Source organism: Passer montanus, unplaced genomic scaffold, assembly GCF_014805655.1.
Source record: "Passer montanus isolate IOZ18808 unplaced genomic scaffold, ASM1480565v1 scaffold41, whole genome shotgun sequence".
Lineage (NCBI taxonomy): Eukaryota > Metazoa > Chordata > Aves > Passeriformes > Passeridae > Passer > Passer montanus.
This window is the reverse complement of record NW_024368930.1, coordinates 962,296-981,655: the sequence shown is the minus strand read 5'-3', so window position 1 is coordinate 981,655 and position 19,360 is coordinate 962,296. Positions and strand designations below refer to the sequence as shown.

At 48.1% G+C, this 19,360-nt stretch overlaps 1 protein-coding gene across 2 annotated transcripts; it reads left to right on the top strand.

The window, feature by feature from the left end:
* The first annotated feature begins 8,690 nt into the window (after positions 1-8,690).
* LOC120507002 (activity dependent neuroprotector homeobox) lies at positions 8,691-18,568 on the top strand. 2 transcript variants are annotated; one of them, XM_039719164.1, is made up of 5 exons: positions 8,691-9,086; positions 11,485-11,791; positions 12,435-12,547; positions 13,427-13,519; positions 14,459-18,568. In XM_039719164.1, the coding sequence occupies exons 2-5, from the start codon at positions 11,500-11,502 to the stop codon at positions 17,582-17,584; spliced, it is 3,624 nt and encodes a 1,207-aa protein (XP_039575098.1). In that variant the 5' UTR covers positions 8,691-9,086; positions 11,485-11,499; the 3' UTR covers positions 17,585-18,568. The 2 variants fall into 2 exon arrangements, with proteins under 2 accessions (XP_039575098.1, XP_039575097.1); XM_039719163.1 differs by lacking the exon at positions 8,691-9,086 and adding an exon at positions 10,332-10,377.
* Positions 18,569-19,360: the final 792 nt, after the last annotated feature.

The following is a 19,360-nucleotide window of genomic DNA, read 5'->3' as shown; positions in this document are numbered from 1 at the left end:
CCCGCCCGCGCCCCCGCCCGCCCCCTCCCTGCCTCCCTCCCTCCCTCCCCCGGGCATCCCGCGCCGTGCCCGCCGCCCTGCCCGCCGCACCGGGCGTGCGGAGCTGGCAGCGGCCCCTCCCCGCCCGCACACATGTTGAGGAGCCCCGGCGGCTGCGGGAACCGCGGCGCTGCTCCCTCCCCGCCGCCGGCCCCGGCCGCCTCCCTTCCCCACACGGACGTGTTCCGGCAGCCCGGGGGAGCGGCAGCGCTCGCTGCCGGCCGCGTCCGGCATCCCGGTGCGCGGCTGCACCGGGCCCCGCCGGCGGAGTTGGTGCTGGAGCGGCGCCGGGGATGCGATGAATGGGAGCAGCCGAGGGGTCCCTGCCCGCGGGAAAAGGCGGGAGCCGCCGCTGCCACCCCGAGCCGCCGCTGCGGGACGGAGCGCCGTCACCTCACCCATCCCCGCCGCGGGCTGCGGCTACCGACACCCGCTTCTCAGACAAAGGCGGGGGACACCGAGCCCGGCGCCTCGCAGCCGCACCGGACAGATACCCCCGCGCCACGCACCCCTTCCCCCGCCGGCCCGGCCCGGCGCTCCTGTCACCGCCCGGCCCCGCTCCTGTCACCGCCCGGCCCCGCTCCGCGCCCCGCGCGGGGCCAGCCTGCAGGGGCTCTGTCTGCCCCCAGAACTGCGCGCTGCCAGGTCTTTGGGTGTATTTAGGTGTCAAAGAGGTTTGCGTTTTTGTAGATAAATCCCCCTTTTTCTTAAGTTGTGTTTGTTTTTTTTCCCCTAGCTGTGTTTCTGTTTATTTTTGCCGCTGTTTCCCATTTTTGTTTGGAGGTGTGAGGTAACGGAGGCAGAGGAGTCCCGCCTGTCAGGGTAGCATGGACCGACCTTAGCTGGCTGCTGTGCAGCTCAGCCCTGTGTGCCCCAGCAGTGCTCCCTCCTGCAGGGTCTCCTCCTTGAAAAACTTTCACTTCAGGACTCTGCAAACTCATAATGACAAGTTGTCATCCTTCTAGGTCAGAAAGATGGATCAGTCTGCTTAAGAAACAGAAAAACCTTTTTTTCCTGCTTTTAATAACAAACCAAAGCTTGGTTCCTTTGCAGATGTGCAGTTGCAGATGTTGGGCAGTAATTTGATATCAGTAGATGGACATCTACCATAATATGTGCTGAAATCTTAAAAGAGACATCAGAAGAGAAACACCCTGTTTAGAGAATTGCACCAGATGCTGCTGATGGGCTGTAACATAATGGTTACCTTTTCTGAAGCAAATACTTCAGCTTCAGTGTAAATAGAGATGTCCTTTTTGACAGACAACCAATAACTTGTTCTCCAAACTGATACTAAGCTAGATGTTTCTGCACTGTTTTTGGTGGTGAGCTGCCTTGTGCTCAACTTAGCATTATTTCTTAGCTAGCATTCAAGAGTGACTTTTTGGTGTCCAGTAGACATGAGATGCTCCCAGGGGACATCTCTGAGATCATTGAAAACTGATACCGTTTTAGTGCCCCATTACTAAAGTCATGGTTTTTGTTTTGGATTGAAGCACTGGTCCATCAGACAGGTTTGTAGAAGGCATCTCTAGGTTACCACTATCTCTGCTTCAGGGTGTGTTGCCATGAAGAGCCTGCAGTTCACTTGTGTTAGGCTGTGAGAGACACATGCTGTTGGATGTGCAGGGGGAGGTGAGAGGTGGCTCCTTTGCCTGTAGGTGAGACAGACCTGGTGTCACAGCTGGGAATGAAAAGTCTTCACAGGAGAGGAAGACTGAAGAGGAACTTGCTGACTGCTTTGGAAAGTTCATGCCCTGCAGTGCTGAGCATCAGCTGCACAAACACAGCCCCCAGGAAGGTGTGTGTGCTCCCAGGCTGGGAGGAGGAGGGTGATGGGTTTTCTGGTGTGTAGGGCAGAAGTTGCCAGTGGTCAGAAGTGCTCCCTGCACTGACACAGTGCTCCCTGTCACTGCCACAGTGAGTGGGTTAAGTGTAAACTCAGTGGTTGGTGCTGCCCAGAGTGCCTGTGCTGTTCTGAGCTCTGAGCTGTAGGGAAAGGCAGGACACGGCTGCTGGGGCAGTGGGTTGTGCTCTCACACACTGCAGGGTGAAGAATGGCTCATTATCCCCAGCTCAGCTTTGCCCCTCTGCAAAAACATAAATACTGAAAGTAAACATTGAAGTTTACAGTAGAATTCCTGGAATACAGAAACTTCTCAGAATCTTATCAGTAGTCATAAGTGATACGGTGCAAATGTATATTTTATAGCTTGTTATTAAGATGGCAGCTGATTTGATTGATGCAAAGAAAGAAATTGAAACAAGTGATTTTGTGGAAGCAAAGATGCTCCTGGGTTAGTGTGTTTGTTTTGAGCTAGCTGCAAGTCACATTTAGCAGCTTCAGAGGAAATGTGTTGGGGTGGTTTTTGTGGGGTTGTATTTTCAGAAAGGGAAAGTCATCTTTCCTCCACTACTTGAGATGTTTAAGGGAGACAAAATTCTGTTGGGAATGAACAAAGCAGTGTGAGATCTGAGGAGGACCAGTTTAAAGACTGTGGGAGAGGTGCCAGGAGAGGCAGGGACCAGCTCTGGGGCTGCAGCTGCTCAGTGTTGATTCTCAGGGGCCATTGGAGCTGCTCTACCTGCATGGGCAAAACTGACAAATTCTTAAAAGTCATTAGTGCAGCTGAATTTGTATATTAATAATGCTACATTTAGTGGGATTATTTTCTTTAAGATGCATGCACCATGCTTGTTTAAAAAGGCAACAGCTGACTGTGCTGGCCTGTATCTAAACAAGCATCACTCGATTTTTTTTGTTATATTGAGTTAAGAGCTACTCTGTGCCCAGATTTATATACATATAAATACCTTTATATATATATGTATATATATATGGTATGGTTCCTATGAGCACAATTGTAACAGGATAATTTTTACTGTGGCGATAGTTCTGCTCATATAAATAAATCTGTTTCTGGTGGTGTTTCTTGATAGTGTAAGAGATGGAATGACAATGAAAGGTGCTGCTCTGAGTCTCTGCATTGGGAAAAAGAAGAACTCTTGTTGATGTTAATTTAGTTCTACTAAAAAGAAATCCTATAGCTTCGTTCTGTGTGGGAGGTTTATTTTGCCTCACCTGACACATTTGGGAAGAATGCCCTTGCTCTCCTAGGCAGGATGGCCAAATTGGCCTGTGCCTTCTGAGCTTCCAGGAAGAACTGAAGTCTGGTTTGAAAATCAGGTGGGTGTTCCAGATTTGAATAAAGGCATTTCGAGAGGGTGTAAGTCCTGTTTCCTACCTGAGGGCCATGTGCCTCCGGGCAAGAACTGCATCGTTCAGAGCTTCTCTGCAGCTCTGGTGTCAGGAGGCAAACAGGAGCTTGGATTTAGTGTCTCTGATTTCTCTGTAGTGCTCTTGAATGTGAATGAGGGTTGGTGGTTTGGAGTAAGAATGGAGTAAATACCATTTTTTCTGCAGTGAGTCACTTTCAGTTACCGCCATTTATATCCTTACTGTTTTCTTTTTTTAAGGTGGCATTAAAGATTTATTTAGATGAAAACTAACAGTGGCTGTTGAGTCCAAGGCCTGTGTAGTTGACCTTGTGGACACATCACACCTGCAGATGTATGCAGATTACTTGGCAAAAATCTTTCATTTAATATCTACTTCTCAAGTAGTATCTAAAACAATTTATGAGAAACAAAAATAAAGCAACTGTGTGAGCAGCTGTTCCCTGAGGGAGCCCTCCCACTCCTCCAGTCCTGCAGGTGGAGGAAGGGGCCTGCTCTCAGGCCTGCCTTCACTTTTGGCTGGTTCTTCCCTGCCCCAGCTCCTCTCCCTGGTCTCAGCCAATGCTGTCTTTCACCCTGTTCTCTGTGCATTGATTTCTGACGGGACTCTGCACCTCTCAGCTTGTGCTCGTGCTGCAGCTGGGCCAAGGAAGCTGTTGGTGATGCAGCTTTGTAGCAGCAACAGCAAGGGGACAAAATGGCTCTGGAAGTCTAAGTGGGCAAGTGCTTTTCTCACCTAAACGGTCAAACTCAAGTTTGTGATCTTCTTTTTTGCTGTGTTTCCCCATTGCTGTTGCTATGAAGCCCTTTGCCTGTCGAAGGCTCCTGAGGCAGATGGAAGCCAGCAGTGGCTGAGGTGGCCTAACCTGGAATGTAGGCAGGGACTGGAGCCCTTGGGAGCTGTGCTTAGGCAGAAAGGGAGAGGTAAGAAATGTGCAGTGTAAGCCTGATCTGAAGCTCTTGTTTACAGCCCTTCCCTGTTGTAATGGCAGCGTTGGTGCCTCGCGTGTGCGAAGTGTAAGGCAAGGGAAAACAAGCAGCACCAGCCTCCTTCAGTGCCTATTTTTACCCTTGGAAAACTCAGATGCAGCCAGTTGGCGAGATCCCTCCAGTATCTGCTGGATCTGCTGTCTGAGACAGCGTGGATTGCCGGGCCTTTGGATGAGCTGGGGAAAGTATTGCTGTGCTGGTTTGTGTGCTGAGGGCACAGCAGGGCTGCTCTGTGCTCTGGGTGTGAATACCTGAGTGCCTCTGTGTGTGCCTGTGTGTGTGTGTCTGTGCCTGTGTGTGTATCTGTGTGTGTGTTATCTGTGTGTATCTGTGTGTGTCTGTGCCTGTGTGTGTTATCTGTGTGTGTGTGTATGTGCCTGTGTATGTTATCTGTGTGTATCTGTGTGTGTCTGTGCCTGTGTGTGTATCTGTGCCTGTGTATGTTATCTGTGTGTGTGTATCTGTGTGTATCTGTGTCTGTGTGTGTGGGAGCTGCCAGGGCAGGGCTGGAGCTGCTTCCTGCAGCCCCGGGGCTTGGCCAGGGCCCAGCACCGCTGTTTGGGTGAGGGAAGGAGCTGCTCTGCCCCAAACCACTACTCTGGCTGCATCAGGCTCTGCTCTGGCTGTGGACACTGTGCTGATGTCAGGAAACATGACACAGAGGGCAGGGGACCATTTTCACTTGCAGTCTGATCTGGCTGCAGTTTCCCAGTCAGTGTAATCCAATCATAAATTACGTGTGTATTGATTATTTGCTTTGTTCTTGCACATTTTACAGCAACTACTGTGCTGCTTTGTTTAATTACACAAACGTTTTTGTGAGCTTTGGATTGAAAAATTAAAGATGATTCTTCATTTAATTTAAATGGTAACTGCTCATTCATTAATCATGCTTCTATTTCCAAAATTATTTTTATTCTGGGATTGTTCTTGCTTAGCTACAATCTAGGTGAGGATTATTTTGGAATTGTAGAGCATATTCATGCAGCCATTTTTCCTGATCACTGAGGTGTGGATATCATGGTGTAAGCAAATAATATCCTTTGTGCTTCAATGATCTCCAGTCTGGATTTCAAATTTCTGCAAGATGTGCAGGCTTTATTGCATTTCACACCAAAATCTTTTAGAAATAGCCCTGAACAAGCCTGGCTCTCACACTGAGGATGTGTATTGAATATTGATTTAACTGCCCATGTTGTGTGCATATAAACATTTATCTGTGAAGGTCTGAACAGTCACAAAAGATATTCTCTAAGATGGCAGGAGGTGTGCAAGCCTAATTCTGGAGCTATGAGTGTCTCTAATTCAGGATTTCTTGTGCCCTAGAGAATGAACACAATTTCAAAGTGCTTTTCAGAATGCAACAGAGGTTGCCAGGGTGGATGTGGCCTTTATCATGTGTGTTGAAAAGATCCCTCAGAAAACATTCAACTACAGCTACCAGCATTCTTTAACACACCTCAGCCTACATCTCAAAATCAGAAAATCTACCAGGAGCTCCCAGCAGAGCCTAGGGAAGCAGATTGTTCACCAGAACACAAACAAGGAGTTGTGGTCCCCTGAGCAATCAAAATGTGACCATTTTGTATTTCACATTGGGCCATAGAGATGCCACGGTGCCCAGGAGTGCTGCTGAACCGAAGTTGATGAGGAAACAGTTAATTCCTGCTCCGTTTTGCAGTGAGTGTCCACACCCACCAGATGGAGCTTCGGGCTCCAGTGGAAAATTCCAGAAATTGAGCAAGAATGAGAAGTGTGTGAATGACTTAGGAGATCCCTGTCTGCAGGACTGCAGAAGGTGGATTTTCAGCCTTTAAATAAAGAATGAATGGAGACTGAGGCATATCAGCCTTACTGATTCCCTTCAGTACAGCTGCCTTCCATAGTTCTTCCTTGGATGGGAAGTTGGGAGTTCTTAATGCAAGAGTCAAGCTGAGGCTAGGCAGCAAGCCCAAACAAAAAGGTGTAAACCAGAGTTTCATAAACCTTCGCTGAAAATTGCCTATAACCACTGAAACAGGATGTTAAACGTTTTTAGTCTCAGAATTTCCTCCCAAGGATGAGGTGGGGTTTTCTTCAGAACCAGATTTTGGCTGGACTCCTCTCCTGAGGCCATGTTTGTATAGGATGCCCTGAAAAGTGGTGTGAAGTGGTCCTTTTGTTTTGACACACAACTTGAAACTGGTTTTGGAAGTTGCTGATGTAATCTCTGAAGTGGTTTTTAATATTTTTAAATCCTTGGCTTTTTGACAAAGGGGCTGTTAGCAGACTGCCTGTGAGGGAGAGCTGGAGTGTGTCCTGTGCACAGCGTGCTCAGGTCTTACAGTGCTTTGTCCAGGTAGCAGCTTGCAGCTGGGGATTTCCATCAGCTCCATAACCCCAGCTTTAAAGCTGTGGTTCTCACAGGGTGTCATTTGGGGTTTGTGTTGGTTCCTCTTTCGTGTGGGTACAGACCCGAGCAGGAGGCTGGGCTCACCCAGAGCAGGTGCTGGCTCTGCACCCCAAACCCCTGCTGAGCTGAGCTGTGGGCAGCAGCATGCCCAGCCTGCTGTGGGCAGCAGCTTGCTGCTGCAGGTGCCCAGGGGCCAGGCTGAGGAGCTGCTCCCTGCTGCAAATGTCGCTGTTACAAAACAGGCTCCCTCGGGATTACGGCGGATTGCAGAGGAGCCCTCCTTGTCTGGCCTTTCAGATGTGCTGCTGAACTGCAAATCTCATTACCTTCACAGGAGTGTGGGTGCACAGCCCTCCCAAAACTAGGCCAGAAATGCTTAAATAAGGAGGAAAGGGAAGAGTCCCAGGGAAGAAAGTGAAAATGCTCAGTGTCAGCCAGTGAGAGGAGTGTTGGAAGAGACTCTTCCATCACTCTCTCTGTACGAGGAGCAGAGTTAATTGCAACTCTTACTTTCAAGGGAGCTCTCAGTAGTTTCTGATCTCCCAAATTCTCTCTTCTATCATACTTCTATTCTTTATTTCTGATGCTTTTTTTTTTCCTGATATTTCTGTTCCACCTGCTCACTCTTCCCTGAGATAACCCTTGTGGCTCCCATCTATCACTGTTCCTTGCTCAGCTGTCCTGGAATTGTCAGGTCCCAGGGACAGGCCATCACTGTCCTGATGTGAATATAGAATATTCTACACCATCACACCACAGAGCATCATTTAACCTGCATACACAGAGAGGCAGCTTTTCTGTTGCTGTGGGAACCACAGGTTCATTTTCTTGCATATTTTCCCTGTATTTTAGGAGATTTCACTCTGTGTTGCACTACGAGCCTTCTCTGCAAATCTGTTTCATGGCTGGCTTTTAGAGCATGCTCTGAAAGGCAGTTTGCTGGGCAAATTGTTAAAAGTTACCTTGTTTCAAAAGCAGCTGGAGTAGGGAAATAAAACACACAGTATCAAGAAACCGAGTCTTGTTTCATCTTGCCCCGGAACCCAGAGCTGCTGCCAGCTCTGATGTGTGATTCTGTCTTGGGCTGTTAGGTATAAACCAGTCACTTCTTCAGCTTGAAACACTGGCTAAAACCAAAGGAATATGGATGACATGACAAAAGAAGCATGCCAGATGCTTGGGGATCCTTGTCAGCAGCACAGGGAAATGATCCTCGGTGTTTGGGAGACCCAGCATGGGATGAAGTGCTTCCCTGGGCTCAGCATCATCAGGCTGATGCAGTAATTGCCACTGATCTGCTCTCGAGCCTAATGGGTCCTCACCCAGAAGTGTGTTTGCTGCAGGAGGACTCCCGAGTTCATTTGGGCTTGCTAGACACACAGGGACACAAAGTCTGCCTTCTGGCCAGAAAATGGTCCAGTGTGGAACAAAATAACCCATCTTGTGTGGCTGAGGGTATGGGTGATGCTCTTGTTAAATAAAGCACATGCAATATTCCAATATTCAGGTGTGCTGCCATGTGGAGTATTTTAAGAATGTTGTCTTTTTTCATTTCTTAAAATGTTGTAGTGTCTTGTCTTGGCAGTGTACTTGCCAAAGAAAAGCACTTCTGTACTTCAGGCTGTTATGTCTGAGTAATCAAGAGATTAAAATCTAACAATATATATTGCCTTATTCCCTGGCAGAGTAATTATTAATGACTCAACAAGTTTTGCTTTTATAAACGTTAGATTTGGTAGTTTCAGATTGATATTTACCTGTTGTGTTTCCAGTATGTGCAAGACTGACTTTCTGTCCGTGGCTGATGTAGCTGAAGAGGGATCAGTCTTCCAACAAAGTGTGATCATTTACATGCCATTTCCCCATCCTCTGCCAGGTTTAATCTGAGTGCTTGCCAGAGGAATGTGTGTCCCCAGGGCTGTGGCTGAATGCCACATCACCTGTTTGAGGTCTTATTGTCATGTAAGGTGGGACCTGTTTGTACTGAACCTCCCGGAGGTGTCCCAGGATGGTGGCAGTGTCCCCCAGGGGCAGCTGGGCTGTGCTGCTCGTGGGGGTGAGCCAGGGCACTGCACAGGGGGATGCAGTGTGAGGAGGGGCATTCCAGCCTCTGCACTGCTGGGTTTGTGAGCTGAAAGCTGAGCGCTGCAGAGTCCCCCAGCAGTTCTTGCTGGAGCACAAACCTGCTCGGACTTGCTGCAGCCCAGGCACCATCAGTGTGACACTGCCCTTATCACACTCTTATCTCTTGTCTCTGCTCTCTCTTGTGTCCAGCAGGATATGAGCCGTCCTGTGTGCCCGGGCTGTGGGCTCCCCCAGGGGCTGTGACAGCCCTGAGGGGCCCTTCTGCAAGGAGAGCTGGCTCTGGAGGCTGTGCTTGAAGCTTGTCCAATGAGTCTGAGACGCCCAAGCACCATTCATTTTGGAGGTAAATGCCTCATAAAGTACTGCAGACATGGGGAGGAGTAAAGATTTTCATTTGGCAAACTATGGGCAAAAAGTAATTGAAAGGATAGTTTGACTGTTCACTTCTGAAGTTTGGACATTTTGAACGTAAAGGAACACTAACTTGGACTCTAGAAAAATTGAGAGCTTGGGGGGTTTGGGTTCAATCACTCTGGCAGCTTCACTGCAGATTAATTGGTTTCCTGGTTTCAGATTCTCTCTCTTCTGTTGGTTTAAAACCATCAGAGGTGAAAGTGAAAGCTGGTTTAGACTGCAAGAGAGATTCTGGAATGCTAAACAAACTGGGGGAAACACTCTGACTTGGCATAGGGAAGTTTAGAGATCTACAATTTAAGTTGGATGTCCCTTTAAGTCATTCCTTGGACTGTGACATTACTTATTTGAATCTCAAGTGAAATGTTTAATTTTGGAAATTCAGCTGAAATGCTCTTTGTTTAGGTCTTTTCTATCATTTGTCTATAAACTGATCAAAGTGAGCTGTATAAAGGGAGGGGAGAATCCTGTCAAAAGATAAAACCAAGGGGGGAGAGCCCCCAACAGCAAACTAAACAGAAACAAAGGAAAGAAAATATAACAATGACAGATTGAAATGTTGGTACTTGCTTTGGTGGGGGAGGGAAAATCATTTGCATGGTGTGTTTGGTGTTCTTGTTATTGAAATTGAACCGGGGTACTGATAAAATTGTAATGATAATGTACATTTACAAAGTTAATGAGTTAAGTTTGCTCTAGTAAACAGCAGTAATGTCCTGGCAGCCAGCCCACAGAACTGAAGCTGTGCTACAGATTTGCAGTGTCTGGGTTGCACTGAGGATGCTGATCCTGGGTTCCCGTTGCTTTTTGATTTTAATGCCAACTGTTACTGAGAAATATTTAATACCCAAACCCAGGCTGTCTGGTAGAGAGCTACCCTTTAATGAAATAATTTTTAGCATAATCTGAATTTTATGTACTAATGTGTTACCACACTGCATGAATTTTTTTTGATTATGGTTTTTGACTCTGCTGCAGCCCTTCCCTTTTAGCATTATTATGGATATTAAGAAATTTGGGGTTGAGTTATTGGAATGAAAGCCATGGGATCATGATACACACCTAACAAAGGCAATAGAGCAGAGTAGAGGGTTAAAGTGTGTGGGGTGGGGTGTATTGTAGGGGAAAGGAACAGCTTTTAGAATAAGGGTTTGAAACATTGCTTTTTCTGTAGGAAAAAGATGGAGTATTGCATGCTGGGAACAAGTGCTTTCCATAAGGTAGCTAAATTTTAAAAGTACATTTGTTTCATTTTGTTTTAGGCTTTGCTTAAGTATTGTAATCTAGTAATTTTGTCCTTTCTGCAGTTTTCATTTTGATTAGACCTCTGCAAATCTTTCTTCAAAACTTAACAAAAACCCAACCAAACAACTCAAACCTGGCCTACAACTGCAGTTTGCCATTTCTGAAACATTGCTCAGTGTGTACAGAAAAATATTTAAAGGTTATCAATAATGGTATAAATTCTTCCATGATTTCAAAATTGCAGCTACTAACACTTTTACATTTGAAAATGTGAATGTGTTGGGTGACTACAGAGAAATGACCAAAAGTAAAAAAGTTTGTTAAATGTAGTCTCCATTGGCACCCCTTTAGAAACAAAAGCCCCAAGCCTCCAAACACCAACCCCAAGAAGCCCCACCCCTCAGGAATGCTGTCAGCAGAAACTCCAAGTAAATAGTCTCGTTTTTTTCCTTTTGTTCCTGTGAATAGCAAGACATAACACACTTGGAGGAAGTCTGGGTAGATGAGTCAGGACTTATTTCATTAACTGCAGTTAAATGTTTTGGCCAGGTTTCCCCAGGAAACAAAGCTTACACAATTTTTCAGATTGTGGCTTGTCTCCTAATCCCCCCTCCCTCCTCCCAGCCAAGAGAGCCATTTTCACCCGAATTCCGTGGAGATGGAGGTCTGGAAAGGAAAACGAGCACCTTGGAGTGGGATTAGATGTATCTCTCCAGGAAGAGAGGGGACTGGTGTGAAGGTCCCCAGGCTCCCTTCACACCTCTGTCCACCACAGCCTGTCCTCAGCAGGAGCAGCAAAGCCAAGGGGCTGCCAGAGGCTCTGGGGAGGAGCAGCTGCAGGGAGGGGACAGAAATGCCACTGCCACTGCCCAGCCAGGGCTCCCGGGGTCACAGCCCTGTGCTGCTGAGGTGGCCCCTGGAGCTGGCCCGGCCTGGCCTGACCCAGCTGGGAGAGAGCCCAGGCTCAGGAGGGAAGAGGAGGAGCAGGCATTGCCTGAGTGAAGTGTGGGGCTCCGGGTGAGCTGGTGTGCCTGACTGGGGATGTACAGAGTGCTTTATCCATGGATACGATGTTATTGCAGGTACAGCAGCAGCTCATGATGCCCCGTAAAGCTTTTCTTTCCCAGAAAGAAAAGCAGGCTCGTGCCAGGGAAAGGGATATGTTAAAAAAGAGGAGGAGGCGACAAGACTATCTCAAAAGAAGCGTGGAGCCGCAGAAAAATACAGAAACAATAAAATGGCACAGGGATGATGAGAAGAGGAGAGAAAATGAGCAAGTTAAGGACAAGGATATCAAGAAGCGGTGGAGACAGGATGAGCGAGAACGACGAAAGAATGTGGACGCTATGAATTGGCACAGGGAAGAGGAGAAGTGGGAAAATGAGCGAGGTAAGGACCCAGAAGGCCAAGAACCAGCAAAGAAAGGAGAGGGGGAAGGAGCTCGGAGAGGATGGACCTTGTGAAACAGCAGAGGATGATGAGGGGGAGAGGGGAACCAGAGTAAGAGCAGTTGTGTTTTATAAGCATGCACAGAAATAGCAGCAAATAGAATCTTTTAGTTGAAAATTGATTAAAAATCTGCTTTAATGAACTAGACTTCTTACACTGCTGATTGTTTTAGTAAGACAAGATTGAGCTGAGTCATGATGGGACAGAGCAGGCTGGGGTTGCTCCTTGCTTATACAATGTCTGTTTTGCACACTTGTTCACACCTCATGCTTTGTTCAACAGGGTAGTTGGTAATTCTGGTTGTCAGGTCACCAAAAAGTTCAGGTTTTCTCAGTTTTCATAATAGGAATAAATGAGAACATTAGGAAGGGAAGGGTCAACCTTGTGTGCTCATAAGAGAAGGTAAAACTGATGCTATATTTCATTCTTTTTAATCATGTACAAGAGGAGTATAATTGCATCCAGGGAATGGGGCAGCTCTGGGGGGGAATGAGGCAGACAGTGACTGATAATGAAAAGTGCAGCATTATCAGACAAAACACATTTGACTTAAACATTTTCTCTTACTCTTCTTTTCCAATAGAAACTATGTTCCAACTTCCTGTCAACAACCTCGGCAGTTTAAGGAAGGCCCGGAAAACTGTGAAAAAAATACTTAGTGACATTGGTTTGGAATACTGTAAAGAACATATAGAAGTAAGTATGGCACCTCCAAGGGTTAGAGCTGAAATGTGCAGAGCTGGGGGGACAGGGAGCTATTTGTGTATGTTGTGATTTTTTTTAGACCTGTTTAAGTTCCACACAAAGCAGGAGTTAATTAGAAACTTGAGATATGATCTACCTGTAAACACTTGTAGAAACATCAGTGGCTACTGAAATCCAGGCATGCTGCAACAACCAGGACTGGTGTGGGATGTTGGGGCAGAAATGGGTCTGAGGTTTTCAGGAGGTGTTTGTGCTGCAGCAGGTGCTGAAGTTACAGAATCACCTCTGTGCTGCTCTTCTGGACAAACTCCATCACTGAGACCTTGCCTGGTCTTTCAGTGTCTCTTTAAAAGAGCATTTAAATGAGATGTGTAAGAAAAAAATGCCAGTCCTTCCTGCTTGCAGAATTTGCAGAGCAAGTCTCATGTTTAAGGGGAGAATTCTGAACTGGGACAGTGTTACTTGCACTGTTCATTCAGTGGAATTGTTATTTTTGAGTCCTTTTGTGCTGCTGACCTCATGCCAAAGGTGAAATCCCAAAGAAATGCTTCATAAAATAATTTTTTTAATAAGGAGTCTTGGACATCACACATGTCCAACTTTAAAAGCTTCCTGTGTGAAATTATTTAAAAGCCAAACAAAACCAATCAAACAAAATAAACACCACACCACCACCCCCAGAAAAAGCAGCCAAAATACCCCAAACCCACACATCAGTTTGGGAACACTTTTCCCCCAGTGCCCTGAGTGATGCTCTCTGCCTGGGCCAGCAGCACCTGGGAGGGTGCAGAGGGTGCTCAGGGATTGCTTGAGGGAGCCCTTGGGCCTTGCTTCTGACTCTGTCCTCTCCTCCCATCTTCCCTTCTGCAGGATTTTAAGCAGTTTGAACCTAATGACTTTTATTTGAAAAACACTACATGGGAGGATGTGGGACTGTGGGACCCATCGCTCACAAAAAACCAGGTTGGTAAGAGTTTGACACTGAGCTGGAGATGGGTCATGCTGAAGGGCAGTTCCCAGACATGCCAAGAGCTTTTCCTGCAGTTTCCTCGCTGATTTTCAGGTGTTGGCAGCTCAAGGGACAGCAAAAGCTATGTGCTTTTTTCCTTACTTTTGTTAAGCTGTTCCTGCTGTGTGTCTCAGGAGCCTGGGTGGCCAGTGCTGCACCTTAGGAGCCCATTCCCACCTGAACCCAAGCCTAGCACAATTTCACCAGCCCTCTGGCCAAAGGATCAACAACTTTATACAATTGGCAAGGAGTCTTTTACCTTTCCTTCAGTGTTTTATTCCTGATTTCCATCCCTTCCAAAGCTGTTTCACTGGACACTGCTGCTTGGTGCAGGTCACCATCAGTGCAGCTCTGGGTCCCACAGACTGTGTCCCACGTCTGCTTTGGGCATTTCTGGTTCTGCACAGCAGCTCAGTGACACTGGAAGTCCTGCTGTGGTGATGCTTCTGAGCCAGAAATAAAGGAATTTTGAGTTGGGCCAGCACTGGAGGGAGGAAAGGATGCTGTTGGTTCAAGCCAGTGGTGTGGGCTGCAGGACAGAGTCACCCCAGCCTCAGACAGTCCTGCTTGAGCTCACAGGGACCTTTTCTTGCAGCTCAGCTGCAGGGAGGAGCCTTTTTGTGACCAATAGGGAAAGACACTTCTGACTCAGCCTCACCTGCCAAGGTCATGGTTAAACCCTTGAGGGACCCCTGGGCACTCACCACATCGTGTGAGTGTTCATGTGATCAGCTTTTGAGGGGCTGATCTGCAGGCCAGAAATGGGAGAGAAGTGAACTGAAGGTTTGAGACAGTTGCAGGGGGCTCCTGAGTGTTGTGTAGAGAGACCATGGGTGTTACTTTGCTGAGAAGTGCAGTTGAATATTTAGTGTGTGCTCTGTTCTCTGTTCAAGGACTACCGGACAAAGCCCTTTTGCTGCAGTGCGTGTCCCTTCTCCTCGAAGTTCTTTTCAGCCTACAAAAGCCACTTCCGGAACGTTCACAGCGAAGACTTTGAGAACAGGATCCTGCTCAACTGCCCCTACTGTACCTTCAACGCCGACAAAAAGACTTTGGAAACGCACATTAAAATATTCCATGCTCCCAACGCCAATACACCGAGTGGAGGCATCAGCACTTTCAAAGATAAAAACAAACACGAGAGCCTTAAACCCAAGCAGGCTGACAGTGTGGAACAAGCTGTTTATTACTGTAAGAAGTGCACTTACCGTGACCCGCTCTACGAAATCGTTCGAAAGCACATTTACAGGGAACATTTTCAGCACGTTGCTGCTCCTTACGTAGCCAAGGGAGGCGAAAAGTCCCTCAATGGTGCAGTTGCGTTGAGCTCCAGTGCCCGAGAGGAGGGGGGGATCCACTGCAAACGATGCCTTTTCATGCCGAAATCCTACGAAGCTTTAGTCCAGCACGTGATCGAAGACCACGAGCGGATCGGATACCAGGTCACGGCAATGATAGGTCACACCAACGTAGTGGTTCCCAGGTCCAAACCTTTGATGCTCATAGCTCCCAAACCCCAGGATAAAAAGCCTATGGGACTCCCTCAGAGGATGGGCGCCCTCTCTGCTGGCAGTGTCCGCTCGCTCTCGTCCCAGCAGATGATGAACAGACTCACTATACCAAAGCCCACGTTAAATTCTGCAGGAGTCAATATGATGTCAAATGTTCACCTACAGCAGAACAATTACGGGGTTAAATCGGTACCCCCCAGTTACGTTGGTCAGCCAGGGGGGAGGCTCAGCCTCAGTGGCAATGCGCCTGTTTCTCTTTCCCAACAATCACAAAGCATGAAACAGTTCTCAGCGAGTGGCAATGGAAGGCCTTACACTCTGGGCGGGGAGCAGAGGTCCCAGGCCTCAGCCAGGTACTCGCTGTCTGCCAACTCCTCCTCGCTGTCGTCAGCACAGCTCAAACAGACGTCGCTGTCACAGTCCCAGGCAGCATCCAGAGCTCTGGGTCAGTCTGGCTCCAAATCCCCCGTGGCTGCTACAGGTCCTTCTGCTGTCAACACCTCATCCACGCAGAAGTGGAAAATCTGTACAATCTGCAACGAGCTGTTCCCCGAAAACGTGTACAGTGTCCACTTTGAGAAGGAGCACAAGGCCGAGAAGGTGCCTGCGGTGGCCAACTACATCATGAAAATCCACAACTTCACGAGCAAATGTCTCTACTGTAACCGCTACCTGCCCACGGACACGCTGCTCAACCACATGCTGATCCACGGGCTGTCCTGCCCCTACTGCCGCTCCACCTTCAACGACGTGGAGAAGATGGCTGCCCACATGCGCATGGTGCACGTGGACGAGGAGATGGGGCCTAAGACGGACTCCACCCTGACCTTTGATTTGACATTGCAGCAGGGCAGCCACACGAACATACACCTCCTCGTCACCACCTACAACCTGCGGGACGCTCCTGCCGAGTCCGTCGCTTACCACGCTCAGAACACCCCCCCTGTCCCGCCAAAACCGCAGCCCAAAATCCAGGAGAAATCCGACGTACCCGTCAAAAGTTCTCCACAAGCAGCAGTGCCCTACAAAAAAGATGTGGGGAAAACTCTGTGTCCTCTGTGCTTTTCAATCCTAAAAGGCCCCATCTCTGACGCGCTGGCACATCACCTGCGGGAGAGGCACCAGGTGATTCAGACGGTTCACCCCGTGGAGAAGAAGCTGACCTACAAGTGCATCCACTGCCTGGGCGTGTACACGAGCAACATGACGGCCTCCACCATCACCCTGCACCTGGTGCACTGCAGGGGCGTGGGCAAGACCCAGAACGGGCAGGACAAAGGGACCTCGTCCCGCCTGGGCCAGTCCCCGGCGGCCGCGCCGCTGAAACGCGCCTACGAGCACATGGAGTTCCCCCTGATGAAGAAGAGGAAGATGGACGACGATGACTCCCCCTCTGCCTTTGAGGAGAAACCTGAAGAACCTGTAGTTCTAGCACTGGACCCCAAGGGTCACGAAGATGATTCATACGAAGCCAGGAAAACATTTCTTACAAAGTATTTCAATAAGCAGCCCTACCCCACTCGGAGAGAGATCGAAAAGCTGGCGGCCAGTTTGTGGCTCTGGAAATCTGACATCGCGTCTCACTTCAGCAACAAAAGGAAGAAATGTGTTAGGGATTGTGAAAAATACAAACCTGGGGTGCTGCTGGGCTTCAACATGAAAGAGCTGAACAAAGTCAAACACGAGATGGATTTTGATGCTGAATGGCTGTTTGAAAACCACGATGAGAAGAATTCCAGAGTCAATGTCAGTAAGACTGTTGATAAAAAAATCAACTTAGAAAAAGACAATGACAGTTCTTCAGACAGCTACGAAAACCTAGAGGAGGAATACAGCGAGAGCCGCAGTCCCTTTGGCCAGCACGTCTCTGACGTGGGTGGGAAACCCCCGTCTGACAGCACAGTGCAGAACCCCCAGGACAGCTTAGCCAAGGAAATCGTGGAGGAAAACACGTTACAGTCTCCAGAGAAGGCTGAGCAAAAACAAGAGGAAAGCTCTAAATACGAAGAGATGATTGCTGCTGAAGAGCCAACCAAACTGGTAGGTGACGTTTCAGATAGTGAAGGGGATCAGGATGACCAGGACGATGCAGTGGAATGGAAGGATGGAGCTTCCCAGTCTGAGAGCGGGCCTGGCTCCCAGCAGGTTTCAGATTTTGAAGATAACGCCTTGGAGGTAAAACCAGAAGTGTGGACAGATGAATCTTCCCAAAGCGAAGATGCTGGGAGCAGTAAGCCCACTGTGGAGGCCAAGGGGGGCGCATCTGAAAGCGATGAAGAGCAGTCAAAGTGGAAGAATCGTTCCTATGGAAAAGTAGAAGGGTTTTGGTCCAAGGACCAGTCGCAATGGAAGAACGCCTCCGAGCTGGAGGAGAGCCTGGCCAGCGAGCAGATGGAGTGGCAGAGCAGCACAATGGACAGCGAGGACGGCGAGGGCTTCGGGGCCGTGGGGGCCGAGCCCATGCACGGCAGCCTGCCCGGGGTGGAGCTCAGCAGCCAGCAGGCGTGAGCAGCTCTGCCCTGCCTGGCACTGCCCTGCCTGGCACTGCCCTGCCTGGCACTGCCCGGGCACGGCTGCCCTGGCAGCTGCTCCTGCCCGGGGTCGTGTACAGACCTGCTGGCCGAGGGGCTGGCACTTCCTGCTGGGATGAGCACAGTAACTTAATGTGAAAATGGTTACGCTGGTGGCTCCAGAATGCACACAGAGAAAAGCAGAGGATTATTTTATCTGCATTTCCAGCCCTCCTTTCACCCTGTCCATGTTGAGTTGTGTCTTTCCAAGAGCCCCTCTCCGGCAGCGCCGTGCCAGCGACCCGGTGCCCTGTATAGCAGACTCTGGGGAATGGAGTTTCCATGTATCATTCTGAATAGTTGAAATGTATATTTGTACAGTCTTTTAGACCTATTCAAGTGAAGCTTATGGAACTGTTCTTGTGTACCCATCATAGATCTGTTTCTCTTTTTTAGTGTTGCCCTGCTGTGTAATAAATGCTGTATCTAGTTTCCCTAGCAAAGCTTGAGACTGCTCTAGTATGAATTTTGACAGACTTAGTTTTTGCACATAACCTTGTACAATCTCCAACCAGAGGCCAGCAACATAAAAATATATCTGGGCTCTGTTGTATTATAGAATTTTCTTGTTCTGAATATCCTTGACATGACAACTGATGACAAACATATTTCAGAGCCATTTTCTGAAATCTTTTAAGCTAAAAAAGAAAAATCACATGCAAGAAACAAGTTTGCAGCTACTAATTTTGACACCTTTTAGATCTGTATAAAAGTGTATTGTGTTGAAGCAGCACACTGAGACAAAGTGCTGGGTTTGGATATTTAGTTTTATCTTTAGTTAACACCAACAAGGTGTTGTATTCATTTATACCATCTAATATATGACACACTGTTGTAGTATGTATAATTTTGTGATCTTTATTTCCCTTTGTATTCTTCATTTAAGCATCTAAATAAATTGCTGTATTGTGCTTAATGTAAATATTTGCTTTATTACATGCAAGTGCTCCATTCCTGGTTGGTAAATCCCACCTCTCTATATCCATTCCTCCTTTTGTGCCTCTGTTTTTCCAAGTGCTCCCCGGCCCTGCTGGGGCCTCTCTGTTTAGTACTTACTGAATGCTTATCTCCTTCAAGGTTGTTGAGAATCTGCAGAGTGACTTGGGCTGAAATGTGTTGTTCCTGTTCAGTGCTGTTATAAATAGCTTTGTACTGGTTTGCTTGTTGTGCATCCTGGCCAAAGGAGGTCTGTGAGATTTGGTTTTGCCTGGAGGATCCTGCCCTGAGCTGGGCCTGGGGGCCAGGAGGGCAGTGCTTGGAATGCTGCCCCTTGCCAGGGGAGGAGCACAGCCTGGGCCAGCCTGGAAGGCAGAGGAAATGGAACAGAAAAGCTGGAACTGAGTCTGTTCAAAGCTGGGCTCGGTTTGGCCAGGCCAGGCCTGCAGCGTGGCCCCTGGGCAGGGGATTCACTGAGGGGACTCTGCTGGGGTGAGAAAAACTTCCTCAGTGCAGTGAGCAAGTGCAGCAGCCTTTATCTGTTCAGCAGTGACACAAACAATTTGGTATCCTTTTATCAGTGTGCATCACATTTGTCTCAGTACCTGGTAAGGCAATCTTGATATTAGCAAACTCTGTAGTTAAAAATGAGATTTCAGTGTTCTGAACTCCTGGGTGTAGTCAGTGAAGAGTAAGAACTGAAATATGAACTCTTTAGGAGTGTTTAATTTGCCAGAAAGTTCCAGGAAATGCCATTTTATGCAGTGATTGAATTAAA

Excerpts from the sequence above, each read along its gene's own strand:
- LOC120507002 (XM_039719163.1), top strand. The coding sequence starts at position 10,339 with ATGGAGTATTGCATGCTGGGAACAAGTGCTTTCCATAAG. Across the intron at positions 10,378-11,484 it reads GAACAAGTGCTTTCCATAAG|GTACAGCAGCAGCTCATGAT; the intron begins GTAGCTAAATTT and ends ATGTTATTGCAG. Across the intron at positions 12,548-13,426 it reads ACTGTAAAGAACATATAGAA|GATTTTAAGCAGTTTGAACC; the intron begins GTAAGTATGGCA and ends TCCCTTCTGCAG.